General features: G+C 36.3%; 1 protein-coding gene across 4 annotated transcripts in view; it reads right to left on the bottom strand.

The window, feature by feature from the left end:
* Nucleotides 1-5,404: 5,404 nt before the first annotated feature.
* PNPLA8 (patatin like phospholipase domain containing 8) overlaps nucleotides 5,405-22,463 on the bottom strand; it is a 134,960-nt gene continuing 117,901 nt past the window's right edge. For all 4 annotated transcript variants that reach the window (XM_029234141.1, XM_029234142.1, XM_029234144.1 and 1 more), the window contains exons 8-10: nucleotides 20,687-20,881; nucleotides 12,144-12,339; nucleotides 5,405-6,472 (exon numbers count right to left, since the gene is read on the bottom strand). In XM_029234141.1, the coding sequence (XP_029089974.1) occupies nucleotides 6,198-6,472; nucleotides 12,144-12,339; nucleotides 20,687-20,881 (666 nt within the window). In that variant the 3' untranslated portion in view covers nucleotides 5,405-6,197. The remainder of the gene's footprint in view (nucleotides 6,473-12,143; nucleotides 12,340-20,686; nucleotides 20,882-22,463) is intronic.

Genomic DNA, 22,463 nt, shown 5'->3' with positions numbered 1-22,463 from the left:
AAGATGGAAAATCATGCTATCACCAGAGTTGCAGTCACTGTACATATTGCTACATACTAGGAACAATCAGAAAATGAAATTAAAAAAAATTCCATTCACGATTGCATGAAAATTAATTAAAATACTTAGAAATAAATTTTACAAAAGGAGTGTACACTGTGTACACTGAAAACTACAGAACACTGCTTAGAAAAAAAATTTTTTTAATCTAAATAGATAGTCCATGTTCATTATATGCTTCAAAGGACAGACACAACTGAAATACTCAATACTGTTACTATGTCAGTTCTCTCAACTTTATACATTCAATGCATCCCTCTCAGAATTCCAGCCAGCTGTGTGTGTGTGTGTGCGTGCGCGCGCACACGCGCGTGCATGCTGACAAGCTGATTCTAAAATATATGTGGAAATGCAAAGGAACCAGAAAAGCCAAAATAAATTTGAAAAAGCACAAGCTGGAAGAATTATACTGTCAGATTTTAAAAGTTATTATATAGCTATAGTAACCAGGACAGTGTGGTACTGGTATAGGATTAATACATAGATCAATGGAACAGAAAAGAGAGTCCAGAAATCAACTCATGAATATAAAGATAACAGATTTCTGACAAAAGTACAAAGACAATTCAGTGGTGAGAGGATTTTTTTTTAACAAATTATGCTGGGACAACTGGTTATCCTTACGCAAAAAGAGACAGAGAGAGAGAAACCTGACCCTTATTCACACCATAACAAAATTAACTCAAAAGAATAAACTGATAAACTGACCATCAAAATAAAAACCTCATATGCCTGCTTAAAAGACACTACTGAGAAAATGAAAAGACAATCCACAGACTGGGAGATATGTATATAGCTGGCAAAAGACCGGCATCCAGAATATATAAAGAACTCTGGCAACTCGATAAAAAGACAAAGAAACCAATTTAAAAATGGGCAAAAGAGTTGAATGGATATTTCACTGCAGAAGATATACAAATAACTCATAAGCACCTAAGAAGATGCTCAACATCAATAGTTATTGGGGGACTGCAAATCAAAACCACAATGTAATACCATTACATACCCACTAGGATGGCTATAATCAAAAAGACAAACAATACCCAGGGCTGGAGAAGATGTATCGAAAACTGGAACTCTATGGAACTGCTGATGGGGATGTAAAATGGTATAGACACTGTGGAAAACTGGCTGTTTCTTGAAAGTTCAACACACACCTACCATACAACTGTTGCAGTCACTCCACTTCCAGATATGTACTTGAGAGAAATGAAAACATATGTCCTCACAAAGGCCTGTACATGAACCTCACTGCAGCATTGTTCATCATAGGTAAATACTAAAAATTCAAACGATCATCAACTTGTGAAAAGGTAAAATGTGGTCTATCCATACAGTGGAGTACTGTTCAGCAATAAAAAGGAGCCAACTACTGATACGTGCTACAAGCTGGATGAATCTCAAAAACATGCTAAGTGAAAAAAGCCAGATGCTTTTTCACAGGTTACATACTGTATGATCCCATTTGTAGAAATATCCAGAAATGGTGAATCTATACAGACAAGAAAGTGTATCCGTGGTTGGAGCAGGGAATGGCTACAAATGTGCATAAGGGAACTTTTGCAGATGACGCAATTACTCTAACACTGGACTGCTGGATGGTGGCACAACTCTATAAATCTACTAAAAAGTACTGAATTGTACATTTACCATGGATGGCTTTTTTGGTATGTAAATTACACTTTGCTCAAGCTGTAAAAAAGAAAAAAAGGCACTTCCTGTGAAAGCAGAAACTGATGATCAAATATGGGTGATGCAGGGGGTGCAAGTGGTCCTGGAAGAAAGATGGCGGTCAGTAAACGCCTGCACAATGAATAATGAACTTCTGAACCTGGCTAATTGGGAGAGACAAAAGGAAAAGTTTAAAATGTTTATGACTTTCCTCTTTACTTCATTATTATTTAACTTTCTATAACCTTGGTATTCTTAGCTGAAAACTAGGAATAATAATAGTACCTCTTTCACAGGGACATAAATAATATAATGAGATAATGAACATAGAGCTCTCAGTATAGTGGTTGGCCTGTAAGTGCTAGATATTAGCTATTAACAATCATAAAAATACTCACGTTTCCTCTACAGACGTGAAAGCATTTAAACACCTTTATGTTTCTCTACTTTCAGAGCTATGAGATTTCCCTTAAAGTAAAAATGGAACAATTTAATAACTTTACCAGTTAGTTGTAATAAAACTATTAACAGTGGATAAATTTTGGTTTTTCAATCATTTTTCAAAATATAGCCACTTGCAAGGCACACACGGCTGTATTTTTTAAAAATCAAAATTTTAAAAATTAGATATAACCATTAGCATGAATGAAAACTAGTTGATTTGAATGAATTTATCAAGAAGCATAAACTGTTTGCCAAAGACATCAGTTAAACCTTACAGAAGTGATATGAATGAACAAGGAAGACTATCCTAATTTCTTCTTTGACTGACAGACATTTCTTTTAACTCAGTTGATCACTGTTTACTTTTATAAATTATCACAGAATTATTGCATTGGAAATAACCTAATTAGGCCATTTATCTGTCTTTAAAACATTTTTCTCATAAAGAACTGATCCTACTTTAAAAACAGTCCAATGAAAAATCCATAACCTACTTGGTAGTGAGTCTTCATCTTTCAGAAGAGTATTTTTTTTTTTTAAAGAAGATGTTGGGGTAGTTTATTAATTAATTAATTATTGCTGCGTTGGGTCTTCGTTTCTGTGCGAGGGCTTTCTCTAGTTGTGGCAAGTGGGGGCCACTCTTCATCGCGGTGCGCGGGCCTCTCACTATCGCAGCCTCTCTTGTTGCGGACCATAGGCTCCAGACGCGTAGGCTCAGCAGTTGTGGATCATGGGCCCAGTTGCTCCGCGGCATGTGGGATCCTCCCAGACCAGGGCTCGAACCTGTGTCCCCTGCATTAGCAGGCAGACTCCCAACCACTGCGCCACCAGGGAAGCCCCCAGAAGAGTATTCTTTTACTTCTCTTCTTTCCTGAAAAGAAATCCACTCTGCTTTTGGACAAAGGAAAGCACTGGCTTCACTGTTAAGTGAAGGTTATCTCAGGTAAATTACACAGTTCTTCAGATAATCAGTTTCAAGTACAAATGGGGACAAGAATAATTGAAAATGGGTGCACCACCCAACTGGGTGTACCTTTGTTAGAGAGTGAAAAAAGCTAAAGAGACAGGGACAGGGACATGGGAACATAGTTACGTGCCATGCTGTGTGGTTTAAGAAAAAAGCTATGGCCAGAGTACACTCGTACCTTGTGCTGTTCCAGAGGGAAATAATCAGCCAAGCAACTGTAAAACAGACAAACTGCATCAGGTTTGGACAAGAATGCAATTTACATATTAGTATTACATTGTAATACTTTATTGTACTTGAAATTTGCTTTATTACAATGAATACCCAGAAATATTCTGATTTCCAATTATTTGCATTTTTCTTACAAGTTGTTCTAGTTGTATATGAATATGCAGTATTTGTGGTCTGAAAGGACTATTTTACACTATCTTTAGAAATCACTGGTACTTTCATAGTTACTTACACTGTGTCTAAAAACTGTAATTTGGATGTTACAAATTGATGTTTTTAGTCACATTACTAGCGCTGATACCTGTGAAATATTTAAAACTGTAACTAGAATTATTTCTGGAGTATAGCAGGTTAGGTAAAATTTTGAGCGTGGAACTTTAGGGGTCATAGCCCTTCAGTCATTAGCAACCTTACCCTAAGTGAAAAGGCGAGGCAGCTGTCAGCAACTGCTGGGGGGCACCCTATCCCCTCAGACTGCATGCTCACGTTTTGTGACTTCCTTCCTTCTCAGAAGATTCCTTTGACATCTACTTTCTCCTGGATAAAATGTGGTGTGGGAGAGGAAGAGGTACAGAGTGTAATTATAACCCAGGCCAGGCTCTCTCCACTCCCTAGGAGAAATCCCTAGCAGAAATCCCATCCAGCCAATATGCCTCTAGGGACAACTCTATCTGAGGTACTATTTTTCAAATTCTTTTTTTTTTTTTTTTTTGCCACGCCACACGGCATGCAGGATCTTAGTTCCCCGACCAGGGATCAAACCTGTGCCCCCTGCAGTGGAAGTGCAGTCTTAACCACTGGACCGCTGGGGAAGTCCCGAGGTGCTTTTTTTTTCTTTTAAATAAATTTTATTTTATTTATTTATTTTTAATTTTGGCTGTGTTGTGTCTTTGTTGCTGCGCGTGGCCTTTCTCTAGTTGTGGCGAGTGGGGGCTGCTCTTCGTCGCCGTGCGCGGGCTTCTCTTGTTGCAGAGCACAGGCTCTAGGCGCACAGGCTTCAGTAGCTGTGGTGCTTGGGCTCAGTAGTTGTGGCTCACGGGCTCTAGAGCGCAGGCTCAGTAGTTGTGGCTCATGGGCTTAGTTGCTCCGCAGCATGTGGGATCTTCCCGGATCAGGGCTCGAACCCATGTCCCGTGTTGGCAGGTGGATTCTTAACCACTGCGCCACCAGGGAAGTCCCGGTGCTATTTTTAATAAACAATAACATCAGCAGCAAGAACAGAACTGAAATATTACCACCACAGCATTTATTACAGAAATAAGAACTGAAACACCCCAAAAGGACTGAGCTACAAAATAATTTTTATTTTCTATGTTTAAAATAAATGATAAGTTGGATAATTTATTACAATTTCTTAAAACATACAATTCTTTGCTTCTTTGAAAAGAGCAGATATTTTACCTGTGTAGGACTGAAAATTCATTTTCACACTTTTTCCTATCTTTTGCTTGTACATTTGCAGAATTTACTTTTCAGTTGCCGTAAGAGGAAATAAAATTTTAGAGGCAGCTCTTCTCATTTTACAAATAAAATATCTGAAGGCCAGAGAGGCTGTCCACCCTCCTCCAGGTCACAAAGAGAAGGGCTCTGCATCGGAGCCCGAGCTGCACCCAGACACTCAGCTCCCCCAGCATCTGTGAACCACGCCTCACTGCCTCTTCGCATCAGTGTTGCAAAGACACAATATGACAATTCCCGTAAGGGGTTTAGCTCTAGTTTACATGTACAAAGCAAAGGACACTCACCTTTTTTCATTTCTCTTCACAAATCTAAATATGGTGAAAGATTTACATGGCAGATAGATAACACAACAAGGATGAATCTGATTAGCACAAACAATGATTCGGGTTGGTGTATATGTTGTTAACCTCTGTGAAGTCCAGATGGTTAAAGGAGGTAAGGTAAAACAAGGCTGACATTTTTTTAAAGCATACTGTTGACAGGTATATTCAAATGCTACAAAGAGAAGAAGGGCTACATTATGAACAATAAATAATTTAAAAATGACATTAGCCTTTTAACATAGACTATTTCAATAGTTTATTTTTGCTAATGATGGGGCATTTTCTCAGTAAATTCAAATAATTACTTTCATAACAGTGAATGCTAAGCTAGAGCTAGAAAAGTTAACATACAGCATTACCTTGAAATTTCAGGGGGAAAAAGTGGTTGATTGGAACTTCACCTATCTTTCGGAACGAAACAATGTTGAAATAAACACATTTGGAATAGAAAACTGTATCTAGCTCTTTCATATTTCAAATGTAGAAGTCCTCTGATAGAGAGAATCCCATTTTTTCTGTACCTGTTTAGATGATATGACAATAGTAGAAGGCAACATTTGGAATGCAGAATGTAGCTAGTGAAAACCTAAGTGATGTTTAAAGAGATGAATTATTTTAAGAAGAAATTAGCTTTCCACATGAAAGAAAATCAATGATCAAATAAATTTAACATGATTATGGTGACTAAAGTAAAAATACCAAGTATAATATGACAGCTTTCAGTCCTTGTTTGGCACATATATTAATAAATTTTCAAACATCAAAAAATACAACACCAATATGTACTAAAACCAACTGGCACAGTGAGATTCCTAACACGTGGTTAATTATTAACATCATAAAAACCTAATTCCCAGATGAATTCTGTAACCACGCACACCCTCTCTGTACTGTGCAAGCTGGTCCGAACACTGTCTTTTCAGGATTCCCCAGAATTCTAAGCATTTCAAAGGTAGTCATGCTGAACCCCACAATTCCTTATTGAATTCTGTGGATCTTCTGAACAGGCCTTCAGTTAGGAGGCTATATGCACACACTCATCACAATTTTGAAAAGAATGGAAGGCCTTCATACATGTCAGTTTTTAGTTTTATCCAATCATTAATTTTCTGCAGAGTTGTTTTTTCTTGACTTAATATTTTTGCAAGTTTTTTCATTTTTTCTTCATTTCTTTCTATGTACTTCAACCCCTCCAACTGCAGCTGATCCAGCTTTTCATTTCGACTTTCATCTAGAGGTATGTTTTCACGAATAACAGGATTAAATCTAAAATAGGTGTCAGGAGGTAACAGACCATCAAGCATTACATGGACTTCTGTTAAAACAAACAGAGGATAGGGTGAATTAAAAAATCGAGTTATTCTGCAATGATCTAATTTTACATTATTTACAATTATCCAATTTTAGGCAAATTACAAAGCCTTGCTTACTTTCACACTCCAGCTAAATAACAGCAGGAGTAAAGAATCCATAATATTGAATATAACTATGAAATGAAATTCATCTCCCAAAATACGCCATATCATTCTGATAAATTAGGACCCCTGCTTCAGGACTCTCTTCTCTGTTTTCAGTCATACTGTTAGCCACTGCTGATATGCCTTTCCAACATTCCTTTTTTGTTTTTTAATTTCTTTTTTTATAAATAATTTTTATGGGAGTACATGTTTTTTAATTTCTTGAGATCATCTTTATTGAGGTATAATTTACATACAATAAGATTTGCCGATTTTAAGTGTCTAAATTGACGGGTTTTGACAAACATATACACTGTTACCACCGCAACAGTCACGACATAGAACATTTTCTGTCATCCCAAAAGCTTCTTCATGCCTCTTTATGGTTGGTCCTCCCTTACCCTTTGCCTTTTCTAGAATTTCATATAAACAGAATCATAAACATATACAGCGCTTCTGGGTCTGGTTAGCTTCTTTTACCCAGCAAAATGCTTCTGAAATACATGTTGCAGCATGGATCAATAGTTCCTTCCTTTTTATTGCTAAGTAGTAATCCACTGTACGGATATAACACAATTTGTTCTCTCCGGTCTGGTTCTCTTCTGTTTTTAGCTATTAGAAATAATCCTAAATCATTTTGTAGATATATGGTTCCATTTCTTTTGGGTAAATACTCAGAGATGAAATTTCTCATTCATATGGTAAAAGTTTATTTATCTTATTAAGAACCACAACACTGTTTTCCAAATGGTTGTATCATTTCTGCACGCCAACCACTAGGATATCTTAGTTCCCACTATTCCACATCTTTGCCAAAACTTGGTACTGTTGGTCTTAATTTTAATCATTTTAGAGGATCTGTACTGGGATCTTGTGGTTTTAATTTTCATTTCCCTAAGGACTAATAATGTTGAAAAGTCTTCCATGTACTTATTAGTCAACTGTACATCTTCTTCAGTGAAGCGTCTGTTCAAATAGGTGCTTGGCCATTTTTTTCCCCATGAATTTTTGTTTTCATCTCTGTATATTCCTTATATTATACAATGTAAGCATTTTCTATATATATTGCATCTGATTATACATTTGGTTCTGAAGATGGATCAAACATATATTTTACTAATATTTTATTTCAGTCTATAGCTTGTCTTCATTTTATTAAAAGTGTCTTTTGAAGAACAAAATTATAACTTGATGAAGTCTAATTCATCTGTTTTTCCTGTTATGTCCACATTTATTGTGTCCTATCAAAGACTCTTTACTTAACCCAAGGTCATTAAGATTTTCTCCAGGGTATTCTAGAGGATTTGCAGTTTTAACTCTTGTATTTAGGTCTGTGATCCAGTTCCAGTTAGGTTCTGTGTATGATGTGAAGGGTCAAGGTTCAATTTTTAAAATACAGTTATCTAACTGTCCCAGTACTATTTGTTGAAAAGATTATCCTTTCCTCATTGAATTGCCTTTGTCAAAAATCTTTTGAGCATACATGTCTGGATCAATTTCTGTACTATTAGGTATCACTGATCTTCTGTCTGTCTTTATGCAAATACCACCCTTGCTTACTGTAGTTTTATAGTCTTGAAATCAGGGGGTCTAAGTCCTCCAATTTTGTTTTTTTTTTTTCAAAATTGTTTTGGTTATTCTAGGTCCTTCCCATATTCATATAGATTTTATAGTCATCTTGTTAATCCCTACTCCAGAAAAAGTCCGTTTTCATTTATATAGCAGTTGCATGAAGTCCATAGATCAATTTGTGGTCTGCCACCATAACAATACCGAGATTTTCAATTCATGAGCACAGTACTGATATATCGATTTATTTAGACCTTCTTTAATTTCTCTCTGTAGTGTTTTGTAGTTTCTCCTGCTCAGAACTTGCATATAATTTGTTAAATAGTTTCTTAAGTATTTAATATTTTGATGCTATTATAAATAGTATCTATCTGTGTATATATTTAATTTCAATTTCTAATTGTTCATTGCTAGTATGCAGAAATACAATTCATTTTTATTGACCTTATATTCTTCAACTTTGCTAAACTCACTTATTAGTTCTAGTAGATTTTTATAGATTCCTTAGGATTGTCAGCATAGACGACTAGGTTGTCTATAAATATTTACTTTTCATTTCTAATCTATATGCCTTTTATTTCCTTTTATTGCCTTACTGCAAAAAAAAGGACCTCCAGTACAACACTAGCTGGAAGCGAGGAGAAACATCTTACTCTGCTCCTCATCTTAAGTAGAAAGGATTTGGTCTTTCACCACTAAACACGGTGCCACCTCTAGCTTTTTCATAGAGGCCCTTTATCAGACTGAGGAAGTTCCCTCCTGTTCCTAATCTGCTGAAAGCTTTTCTCATGAATAGCTGATGAACTTTACCAAATGCCCTTTCTGCATCTATTGAGATTATCATCAATTTTTCCTTTTTTTTGTCTGTTCATACAGTGAATTATATTGATTTTTTTTGAATGTTAAGCCAAACCCATATTCCTGAGATGTACCCTATTGGATTATGCTGTATTCTCCTTTTTATATACTGCTGAATTCAATTTATTAGTATATTTTAAGGACTTCTGCATACATATTAATAGGGAATATTGATTGGTATTTTAATATTTTTAATAATGTTTTTGCCAGGTTTAGGTGTCAGGGTAATGCCGGCTTTAGGAAATGAGCTGGTAAGTATTTATTCTTCTTCTCTTTTCTCCATGTTTTTGTACAGAATTGCTGTTAATCTTATCAACTGTATTTTTCATTTCACACATTACATTTTTCACTTCTACAGATTTGATTTGGGTCCTTTCTATATCATCCATTTCTCTCCTCATCATTTCAAATCTTCCTCTATCTCACTGAACATGGAGTATACTTAGAATAGCTATTGTAACATCCTCTGTCTGCCAATTCTCTCATATGTTTCATATCTAGGTCTGTTCTCACTGATCGGATTTTCTCCTGGTTAAATGTATCTTTTCATGCTTCTTTGTATGCCTGGTAATTTTTTAATTGCATGCCAAACATTGTGAATCTTATATTTTTGTGTGCTGGAATTTGTTGCATTCCTTTAAATATTGCTGGCTTTTATTCCAACAGTGGATGCTGTTAACTGGAACTCAATTTGATCTTTTTGAGAATTGCTTTGAAGCTGTGTTAGGGTGGACGCAGAGCAGCCTTCAGTCTAGAACTAATCTGATGTCACTACTGAGACAATACCCTTCTGAGGACTCTACTGCACATCCCACACATTACAAGGTCTTCCTAATTCAGGTGATGGAAATCTGAGCTGCCTGGTCCCGTGTGAGCCCCAAGCGTTGTTCTATTTAATCCTTTCTGGGGTAATCTGCCTTGGGTACTTTCCTCACATGCCTGCACACAACACAGATCAGTACTCAAGGGGACGCCTCTGCACAGCTCTAGAGCACTCTCTCTATGAAGCTGCCTTCTCTGTAGTATTTTGCCCACAAATTCTAATTTCCTTGGCCTCTTTGAATCCCAAACTCTGTTTTCTGAGAGCCTGGGACTGTCCTGCTTGAGTTCCCCACTCCTCATGCTATCACCTAGAAACAAGCTGGGCAGTCATGTGATTACTTCATTTATTTTCCTTCTCTCAGGAATCAGTGACCTTGCCATCTGTCATCTAATGTCTGAAAACCATTGCTCTGTACAGTTTTCTAATGATTTAAGGTAGGAGGAAATATATGGATCCTATTATTCCATCATGGCCAGAAGTTGAAGTCTGAACCCTCTTTTAAAATGTCCAAACCCTAACTATCTTTTAAGACCCATATCAAGTCTAATTTGCTTCTTGTAAATTGTCTACAGCAATCTAGTTTAGTTTTCTCATAGGCTCAACCGTCTACATCTATTCACTGTTTATTTGGCAACTGATAATATATTAGATTGAACCAAATGACACTGCTGTTTCTATACATCGATAACCATCTAGTATCAGCAATTACATATGTTTCACTCTTAATTCTTCATTAACTAGAGTGCAAGTGAATGAAAGCAGCATTTCATATTTCCTGAAAATTTCAAATGAGCCCATCACATGGTTTGCACAAGGTATACATGTAAGTATTATGAGACTGGGTGATCAAAGCTATTTTTTTCTAAGAAGACTGCTTACGGTAAGAATATTGATTTGACAACAAAATTTCAGATAGTGAAAAATCCAGAATGTCACCTTTTCTTGGGTTATCATTTAATAGATAAACATCCTTAGTGGGGAGTTCAAGAGCCTCATGTAGGCTAATGACTCAGTCAGTAACATGATAATATAGAAAGAATGAGATTCAGAAGCAAGGGGCTGTTAACTGGGAACAATAACTTTTACAAATTTAATAACAGATTTCACATAGGACTGAAAAATAATATAGTAAAATAAGGAGATCTAGACCTCAAGGCCCAAACTAGAAAGTCAACAAGTACTGACTGCCTACTATGTGCCAGGCATTGCAGTCCACACAGTGAACAGGAGAAGTTCCTGCTTACATCCTGGTGGGCTACAGAGACCATAAGCAATTCAACAAGCAAACATGTAATATATTGGGTTGGCCAAAAAGTTTGTTCGGGTTTTTCGTACCGCCTTACTGGAAAACCCGAATGAACTTTTTGGCTAAACCAATACATCCATAATGAGATAAATGCTCTAAGAAGGAAAAAAAAGAAAGAAAGAAGCAGGATAAGGGGTTACAGTGAGTGAGATGGTGACGGGTTTAGAAAGTGATCAGAAAAGACTCTCTGGGGAAGTGATACCTGAACAGAGACCTGAATGAAGTGAGGGTGGGAATCAAGCATGTATCTGGGGGAAGGCCTTACAAAGAGAAGACAATTCCCTGAGGTAGGAGCCTTCCTAGCAAGTTTGAGAAACAGCAAGAGTTATAGTGTAGCTGGACACACTTCATACAGGAGACACGTCTTGAGAGAGGGGGAAGACGCATTCAAAGGCCAGGTCCTTCCAGGGCCTGGTGAATTTCAGTGAATGAGGCTTTTGGATTTTGTTCTGTGATGGGAAGCCTAGATGGTTTTGAGCCGGGTAAAGATGTGATTTAATTTAGATTTTAAAAGGACCACTTGAGCCTTTATATGAAGACTAGATTATAGAGGCAGCCAGAGTGGAAGTAAGGACTTATTCCAGTTTGCCGCCACATTACTAAATTATCGAAATTCCATAAATACCCTGATTCTCTCCCTGTTACCATGTGTTTATCTAAACCAACCCGACACCTTTCCTTTTCCCTGTTTCTTAAGAGTCTCCAACCAAGCCTTTGTGCTATTCCTGCTTCAGCTACTTCTCCAGCTGTAAGGAGGCCAAGGTAGCTCTAGCTCCCACATGGAGAAATCACTACTGCAGGGTTACTGGGAAGAAATGAGTGAAGAGAAAGAGAAACGACAAACACCTGCTCCCATGTGCTTCCTAAGCCTACAACAGAGACATAACAACATACTCTTTGCAGTGAGCATCAGCATATTCTATCAGAAACTGAATTCTAGAAGTACGTTAAGGCAGCAAATAAACAGACTAACCTTCTGTGTCTGTAGCACTGTTGATAACGTTAGACAGTTTGGTTTTCAGGCTTGTGTGTGTCGCGGTGTTTCTCACGTCACTCTCATAACGTCCAGTGCCCAAGGATACTATGCACTCTAATGGGACGTCTGGCCAAAGACATTTACACTCGTGTATTGCTAACGCTGAAGGGTTATTCAGGAGCAAACCTCCATCCTGCAAAACATAAGTCAAGCAAATATAGGACAGAACTCTTCAAAGTGAAATTCTCTTTTACAAATATGAAAACAAATTATATTTTCAACAGTTTGAAATTTACTCACCAGGAAAGCTGAACTACGTTATAAACTGAAAAAATTATTTAAAAACAAGAGATTCCTTTCAAGTGAATTTATTTTATATACTACAGGTGCAAAAGAAGTCATGTGAAAACTCACTGGCCTCACTGGCTTTACTAAATTTTCCTTTCCTGTTACAAAATTCTCTGAACTTCTTCTTGGATTGCTCTGTATATTTTGCTCAAAACTACTGAAATGAACTGAATTAGTTTTTTAATATTTTTATCCTTGTTTAGTGGTTAATATAGATTCTGTATAAAATTTAACAAAAGAATTGTGGTTCTACCAAACAAACAAGACCAGTTCTTTCACAAATCTAATATAACCAAATTTATTAATTTAAGTTGAAATTTTATTAACAATACAATTTCAAAGTACCAAATTCATTTACTGCAGATATAACCTAAACAAAGCAGGCAACTTTATAGTTCTAAGCATTTATCAATGCTTCAAAATAAGCATTGATTTCGAAGACTCCACAAGGCAGGAAGGGTAAAATATGCTGATAGAGTGCTGTAAGAATGTAGCAGAATAAAAGGATGTAACCAAAGACAAATATCATATGATATTGCTTATATGTGGAATCTTAAAAAAAAAAGATACAAATGAACTTATTGACAAAACAGAAATAGACCCACAGGCATAGAAAACAAACTTACGGTTACCAAAGAGGAAAGGGGAGGGGGGAAGAACAAATTAGGAGGTTGGAATTAACATATACACACCACTATATATAAAATAGATAAACAACAAGAACGTACTGTATAGTACAAGGAACTGTACTCAGTATTCTGTAATAACCTATATGGGAAAAGAATCTGAAAAAGGATAGGTTTATATAAAAATGTGTAACTGAATCACTTTGCTGTATACCTGAAACTAACAAGACATTGTAAATCAACTATACTTCAATTTTAAAAAATTTCAAAAAAAAAGTATATTAACTAGTCTCACATTCCTGGGATAAACCTCACTTGGTATTAGTATATCCATTCAATTTTGAAAAGCTATAAACTGTTAGAAATTATTCCTTCTAATAAGCCCAAATCTCCCTCCCTGTAACCTGTACCTACTAATTCTAGACTTGTATTTTGAAGCTACATGAAATTCAATATCTTGTAATCCTACGGTCTGGCCATTCATGAATTACTTGCAGTTTTCAGAAGGAGTCACATTCTCTTGACTTCAGGGCTCTGCACATGCTGTCAACTCAAAATTCTCCTTCCCCAGCCCCCTTCTTTGCTCAGCTCCCACTTATTCTTCAAAACATGGTCCAAGAGTCATTATTCCCTCAAGAACCTAACTTAAATAATCCTAACATACTTAGTAGAAAACAATCCATTTCTACTGGAAGATAAGACAATGCTGAATTCCGTACCAGTACATTAAAAAAGAATTTTGAAAAAACATGCTTTCCGCAAGAATGGGAAGAGAAATACAACCTTAAATTGTCATGCAGTATTGCAGTACATATTTTAAATGAAGGCACCTTTATTATAGTAATTCAAAGAGGCCAAAAAGCATGTAGTGACCATAGTTTTGGGGACCACTATCCTTGTGTGTGCTGAGTTTGACCGCAGATGAACTGAGACTATATCTGCTGGAACCGATCACCCGCTTGCCTCGAAGAACAAGTAGGAACTAAATTCACATGTCATTTGAAACTCCACGTGCCTTGTTACTGTAATGGCATTTAATTCTCTGAGCTTCCTGGCCACCGACACAGTCCAATACTCCTTCCCCGCCTCCTAAACCCTTCCACTGTGCTCTGTGGAATTGTTAGAACTCCCAACGTAGTCTCACCTACTTCTGAAAGTGCTCTAAACCCTTCCACTGTGCTCTGTGGAATTGTTAGAACTCCCAACGTAGTCTCACCTACTTCTGAAAGTGCTCTCTTCTTCTTCTTTTTTTTTTTTTTTGCGGTACACAGGCCTCTCACTGCTGTGGCCTCTCCCGCTGCGGAGCACAGGCTCCGGACGCGCAGGCTCAGCGGCCATGGCTCACGGGCCCAGCCGCTCCACGGCATGTGGGATCCTCCCGGACCGGGGCACGAACCCGTGTCCCCTGCATCGGCAGGCGGACTCCCAACCACTGCGCCACCAGGGAAGCCCCTCTCTTCTTTGACTTAGCAGAAACGCAGCTCTTCCCTGACATTATTTCCCAGGAGGTGTTGATTCTTTCATATCTCAGTGGCTAGGAGGAGGGATAATGTCTTACTTGTTACAGCATCCCTTCCAGACCATTATTAGTCCTAATCCACTTGGGAAATTCACGCTCTTTAAAGGCTCGGCTATTCAGCCAAGCCACCACTTCCTCATCACTGTTGTCACCTAGCAACCTCCCCAGTCAACTAATTAAGTCAGCACCTGGCTCACAGACTTTCTATCTATCCCATGTAGAAAGGGGTGGAAATTCTTTTTACTACCCCGTGTGACTTCACATCTTTGTAACACCTTGGACTCTCAGTTCTCAATCTTATCTTCAAAAAATATTCTTTTGTCTACTCTCCAAGATCACACATTAGCTCTTGTTATCAAAATAAATGGAATCATGCAGTATGTGGTTTTGGGGTCTGGGTTCTTTCACCTAGAATAATGCTTTGTGAGATCCATCCGTGTCATTGAATATGTCAGTAATTAATTCCTTTTTACTGCTGAGGAATATTTCATTATTTAGATGTATCACAGTTTGTTTATCCATTCAGCAGCTGAAGGGAACTATTTTTAAATTTAGCTATCTATATATCTGTTGAAAGTCATGAATTGGCTAGGCATTTGTATTATTCAACTGCAAAAATCTACTTGGACTCATTAAATGTGGACAGTAATAAGTTATTTCCTAAAGGCTTTCCCAAGTACAAATTTTAATTTAATCCTTTCAACTATTTCCTTTGTTCTCAATTAATATGAATGATACCCATCCCATATTTCATTTCTAATTTAGCAAAAAAGTTATTTCTTTATTATATTATTTTTATCTTAAATTCTATACTTATACTCTGTGTAACTTCTAATCATCTGGGTATTTTATTTTCTATTATTTTATTTATTTTTAACATCTTCATTGGAGTGTAACTGCTTTACAATGGTGTGTTAGTTTCTGCTTTATAACAAAGTGAATCAGCTATACATATACATATACATATATCCCCATATCTCTTCCCTCTTGTGTCTCCCTCCCGCCCTCCCTATCCCACCCCTCTAGGTGGTCACAAAGCACGGAGCTGCTCTCCCTGTGCTATGCAGCTGCTTCCCACTAGCTATCTATTTTACATTCGGTAGTGTATATACATCCATGCCACTCTCTCACTTCGTCCCAGCTTACCCTTCCCCCTCCCCATGTCCTCAAGTCCATTCTCTACGTCTGCATCATTATTCCTGTCCTGCCCCTAGGTTCTTCAGAACCCTTTTTTTTTTTTAGATTCCATATATATATATATATATATATATATGTTAGCATAAGGTATTTGTTTTTCTCTCATCTAGGTATTTTACATGAAACACTTCATTATTATAAAAGCTATAAAGAAGGATTAGAGAAGACAAAAAGGGGAGAAAAGAAGGGGCAAACAAGGTTTACCAAGAATTAATAGTAAAATTAATCCCACATCAAAAGTTGCCAAGTTTTCAATAGTTTTAATAGCCATGCTTCAAATTAAATTCCTGTTCCTTAAACTTTACTTGCTTTCCATCAAAAAAAGTGCAGAAGTTAACATTTTTGGCACTCACTTTAGTCCAGTGGTGAGGCACACCATTCCTTAAGCTCTGTTTAGTTAGCCTACTCTCGTCAGACGCCTCTGCTGTCAGCAAGTCCTTAGGCTAACGTTATGTCTACGGGATCTCCTGAAGCCTTTCCATTCATTACAGTATTCATACTCACAGTTAGTTACTGTGTACTTGGTGTTTGTCAGCCACTGCTCATGCTAGGTGCTGAGGTAAAACAGACTTGAAAAATAAACTTATTAAATAAATTGATATTATCTTTTAGAAGTACACACACGATTGTATTTTAACTGCAGTACATCATGCATGTACTTAATAGCCTAATATTTAGATACTTTTTATTGCTTTTAATGTATATTTAATCATTTCAAATCATAAATCAGAATTTATACCAGAAAATAACCACTGGGCAACACGAATGCCTCTTGATCATCTCATCTTATTTTTTAGGGTTTAATATTTTTGTTTGTTTTTTGTTTTGTGGTAGGGTTTAATATTTTTATTTTATTTTTTAAGAAACTCTTTTTATTTTTTTGGCCACACTGCGCAGCTTGCAGGATCTCAGTTCCCCAACCAGGCACTGAACCTGGACCACAGCAATGAAAGCGCCAAATCTTAACCACTAAACCACCAGGGAACTCCCTATAGGGTTTTTAAAAAATTTGTTTTTTATTATGTTAAAATATATATAATATAAAATTGGTCCTTTTAACCTTTTTTAAGGTTACAAGTCAGTGGCATTAATAACATTCAAAATGTTTTACAATTATCACCACTATTTCCACAAACAGAATCTGCAACCATTAAGCAATGACTCCCCAACCTCCCCTCCCCATCCTATTTCTATCCTAATCAACTATTCACTCTTTATACATAAACTCAGAAGACGACTTCTTTGTAGAGCCAATCCTGACAAAATAAATCACATCTTTTACACTACTTCTTAACCCTGTACATATTTTTATTATTGAATTTATCATCTCATTCTGTAACTCTGTTTATATTCTCCTGGTTTGAGCTATTTGAGGGTAAGATCCAGGAAACACAAACAATATGCTAGCAATTATTAAAAACCTTTATATTTTTTATGGTTAACATAGGGCCTGGCACTGAGTAAGCACTCACTACATTTTTGTCCAGTTATAATGAAAATTATTAGTTGTGGCCTGGCACAGGCATAATTTAGCACAGAAAATGCTAGGCAGGCTCTTTCTGCTAAAAACACTCTTTATCTGGAAAGTTTATATGAAATATCATAATTCATTTTATGTTAATGTATGCTGAGTTCTGAACGTAACCTTTTAAAATGTAAATAAAGTCTAAAAGAAATAATATATTAGAATCTGCCATCAAAACCTTCAGCGCAAGCTAATTTATCAGGATCTTTCTCCAAAGACAGTGAATAAATGATTTAATTTTGGAGGCTGACATGGAAAAAGATAAGAGAGAAGGGATATGCATATGACCAAACTCATCAGATTGTATATATCAAATATGTGTAGTTTTTTTTTTTAATCAATTTTACTTCAATAAAGCTGTTAAAAAGAGAGAAGGGATAATGTTGTGTAAAAAGTTTTATTTGATAAATATGATGCTACTTGGATGGGGTAGAGAAATAATACGTTGGAAGCTACTCAAAAAGAATTCTTCCTACTTTATAATTTCCTAGGACATCTAATAAGCCTTGTAATACTGTAATAACACTCTTCTCTTTACAAAGACAAATGAAATCTACCCATCTACTGACTGATGCCTCTTAATTACTTATAGCAGTGCTTTCAATAACTGTTCAAATAGAATATAAATGTATAATTTATAGTTTACCTGATAAATGTATAATTTATACTTTACCTGAAAAAGGATACGAGCTTTCATTAAAACGTATGTCAGACATGACAGTTAAAAAGGATTTTAAAAATGAGACTGGAAATACTGAATATAATTATTCTAAGAACTAAGGATAAGAGGATTGTAATAAGTAGTGTATTTTAGTTTTAAACTTCTTGGCAACTTTTGAAGGGTTGGAAAGGAACTTTGCTTGAATGTTTTGTTTAAGCAATTAAGATCATTCACACCTTAGAATACTCTAATCAACCTTTCATGGTGTCTTTAGAGGAGAAAAATATCCCTCTTCCTCAAGTATCCTGAAAAGGATACGCAATAAGAAAAATATTTGCTTAAATAAGGTTTGCTTAGACTCCAGCTTCCTTCTGAATATTCTTAAGTTAGATGTGCCAGTCTTTTTGGAATCAAGTCACTGATTTACATGAACGTATATTCTCTGTATATGTGGTGACATGCATTATTTTTTAATTTTTTACTTATTTTATTTATTTTTACTTTTGGCTGTACCACACAACATGTGGGATCTTAGTTCCCTGACCAGGGATCGAACCTGCGCCTGCTGCAGTGGAAGCCTGGAGTCTTAACCACTGGATCACCAGGGAAGTCCACACTTTTTAATTTTTTTAAATCGAAGTATAGTTCATTTATAATATCATGTTAGTTTCAGGTATACAGCACAGCCATTCAGTTTTTTATATATATATATATTCTCCTTCAGATTCTCTTCCCTTATAGGTTATTACAAAATACTGAGTATATTTCCGTGTGTAGTTATATGCTTTAAATAAAATTTATGTAAGAAGTTATTTTAATCTGTAGATCAGCCTAAGTTCAAAGATTATAGTCATCAAAATAAAAATTGCTATGCATGGAAAGGAATATCATTAGCTTATCTGAAATGGAAGAAGCAGCACTGAATTACTCTGGTTTGTTATTTGTATTCTACAGGACTGAATTAAACCTTAGAACTACTTCCTCTTAGATAAAGAATAATGAGCAAATGAGATAACTTCTTTGGGAGTCTGGGAACATATGGTCCTGAAATGCAGTAACTTAATTGAGACTTTCACTAGTATTTGGCGAAACTGCAATTTTGTAGCATGACAATCATCTTAAAGTCGTAAGTTACAAACCTAAACTATTATATTCCCAAATACACTGTTATTTCTCCATTTATGACACGGTGAAAATACTATGGAATATGGAGAAACTGTTGTTACAAACAGCAAGATACATATTAAAATAAAATTTTAATTTTGACCAATAAGTCCTGAAATCTATGTCAGAAAGAAACTCTACAGCTAGCACTTTCTGCCCTGAGGGGGTGGTATAAAGCAGACAAAGGCAGGAAGGGGAAGTGCCTTACATAACTCTGCAATGACTGATCTGACCAAGTGGGAAATAGTCTGCACTGACTCCAAAGATGAAAGGAACCCATTTTCATCTCCTAACTACTAAGATTATGACATTACTTCTGGTAAGACAGAAAGAAAATGGGATAGCTGAAAATGGGATAACATTTAAAAATATATCTAAGCTGTTACATAAAATTATAGGAGAAAATAAAATTGATAACCACATTTTAGTTATTATAATATTGACACATGTAAATTAAAATTATATAGTTGATATGTAGTTTATATAGCAGATCTGTGAGCTTTTGAACATCTAAAAATCCTTGGCAAAATATGTTTTCTTCTCAACATATATGTGAATACCAAGTGCATACCAGTGAGTGGAGAGGAGAGTTAAGGTTATTGACTCCATCAAAGGAGAATGCAGTGGGATAGCATATAAAAAATTAAGCATATGTTAAAAACATATATTTTGGAAGTATCAGCTCAAAAGCTCTGTTGACTTTTATCATTTAGTATAAGTTATGAGTTCAGATTTCCAAAAACAGTGGAAAAACTTGACAAGGAAAAAATTTATGATAAATAAATGCGTCTATGTCAGAGAAAGTATACATCATTCAACATCATAGAAATAATGTTCAACTTAATAGATCATTTAGCCATAAATTTTAAAACAGTGTAATTATAGATAGCATCCTAACTCTGTCACTTAACAGCTGCAACCCTAGTCCAGTTACTTAGCTTTTCTTAAGACTCCAATTTCTCATCTGCAAAATGGAAATCACTCTCTCTGCCTCATAAGCAGTGAGGATTGTATGAGGAGATGCACACAAAGGACTACATAGGTGTCTGGCACCTAGCTAACCTAATGAGTGTTTACTATTATTATTTTATTACATCATCTCCTTCCAACTACGTCCACCAAAACTGTCAAACAGACGGCATTCTGCATTTTCAGTGACTGTGTTTCACTTTTAATTTTTATTACATTTGGAAAGCCAAGCATACATACTACTTCATTTTCCTATCATATTAAAATTATCATAACTGGCCATGAATCACATTACAGAAGATACAAATAAATCTTTCCTAAAATATGCTCTCAAGCCAGAAGGCTTGTTAATGTAAGAAAAACAAACAAGAAGTACAACTATCTTGTACTGCACGCACATCTTTTGCCACGTGGAGACACGAGGAAAGTCTCCTTGGCTGATCCCTCTGTAAGTTCAGGTGACATTTAATAAGCGCTGACTCTTTTTAATTATGTAGAGTTTTAGAAGATAAACCACATTAGTCAACTTACCTGATGAAGATCATTTCCCAACACATACTCTGCAAAGTAGCCGGGAGCAGCAGATGAGGCTCTAATGGCCTGCCACATTTTATACTGACAGCCTCCCAAATAGTGAGAGTTGACGCCAGGAAAATGTCCATAGTTTCTGAACACAAAGGCTTTTGGCGTTGTCCCTCTGTTCACTAGGGTACTTACTGCCGCTACCTAGTAAATTAAAAAGTGAACGCACTTTAAGCAGCAATATTTGGGAACTGTAAAAATTCAATATTATTTAGTAGTATGAACAATCTGCAACTCCACCCATCAAGATAAATGTGTAACTAACTATAATATTAATCAAACGGAAGCAGATCCTTTAAAATAGGTATTTCTTTACAGGAAAATAGATACAAGGGCTGAGACAACTTTGAGAAATGCATTATAAGAGAACAAAAATAAAAGATATTTTTTGACTACATGATTTGAATAGCTATTGAAAAAGACATTGAAGAAAGCATAAATTTGCAGACCTTTATATAATAATTGATACTGCAGTAGTAGCAATGAATAAAAACTACTTAAAGATGAATAAATATACTATTTTCATATCATTTATAAGTGAGCCATTGTTTCTGTGCTCTTTGAAAGCATTGTGACTTTAGTAACTGAAACTCTGACACTAAACAAACTCTCAAGGCTTTCTGATTGTAGTTAATAAGCGGTAGCTGGACAATTTTTTATTGAAAAAACCAGTGTTTATCACCCAGGGTCTCAGATTTTCTCAGTGTCAGCTGAATTTATGTAAAATGTGATGTATCCTAATGATCTGCAATATAAACTTAAGAGGCTGAAAGGTAATGGTGAGGGCTAAATTGTTAGGTCTCCATGCCAAGCCCTGCCAGGGGCCTGTGTGCTTTGCTATTTTATAAACCAAAAGTCACATTCCAAGTTCGTGTGAGTGACCCAAGTGTGTCTCTAGGCCACTGTGGACAAGAGCTGGCCCTACACTAAAATCCAGAGGGTCTTTCCATTAACTGGTATACAGGCAGGCTCGATTAAGAAACGTGTCAATGGCTGCCTCATTTATCACGAGTGAATTATTTTTTGAGATTTCTGCAGTTCCCCCACACCCACTCTATTTTTTTTTTTAAGTTGGCAATTCTCACAATTTAAGAACAAATAAACAAGAAGCCCTGAAGATACAAGAGAATAAACAAGAGGTGTAGTGTGCATCTTAGGGTCCTCTCCAATGAGCTAGTGCATTTCATTATCATGGCCTCGCGTGGTCTGATGGAGCTACCCCTCCAGCCTCACTGCACACGCTGCCCTAGGATCCTTAGGCTCCAGCCTTCAAGAACTCTTTCAGGGCCTGCATTTCTCCATGGCTCCTTCTGTACACACGGTTCCCTTTGCCAGGAACACTCATCAGCCTTCACACTAAGACCGCAAAGCCCATTTCCTTAGAGCAGTCTCCCTCACGTCTCTGTAAATACATGCTTTCAGAGAACTGTTTTTGTGCTCCATAGCACTTATCTTGGGAAAACTGTATCTCATTTGTGTGATCATTCGATTAATGCTTACTTTGCCCTACTGGACCGTAAACTCCATGTCTGCGTTCACTCACTAACGTATCCAAAGTCCCTAGCATTATGCTGGCACATGGGGTAACATAATTAATATCTAAAGAATGAATAAAAATATGTGTAAGCAAGAGTGAAAGAGCAATAGAGGGAGCTGTATTTGATTTTTTCTGGTTACAGCTTGTCATCCAAGAATAAACACAACCTGCATGGGATTTCTGCGTACA

The sequence above is a fragment of the Monodon monoceros genome, unplaced genomic scaffold, assembly GCF_005190385.1.
Source record: "Monodon monoceros isolate NGI ecotype Baffin Bay Population unplaced genomic scaffold, NGI_Narwhal_1 Super_Scaffold_2, whole genome shotgun sequence".
In the NCBI taxonomy this organism is placed as follows: domain Eukaryota; kingdom Metazoa; phylum Chordata; class Mammalia; order Artiodactyla; family Monodontidae; genus Monodon; species Monodon monoceros.
Note: the sequence above shows the minus strand (reverse complement) of the source record. Positions and strands in the feature narration are given on the sequence as shown.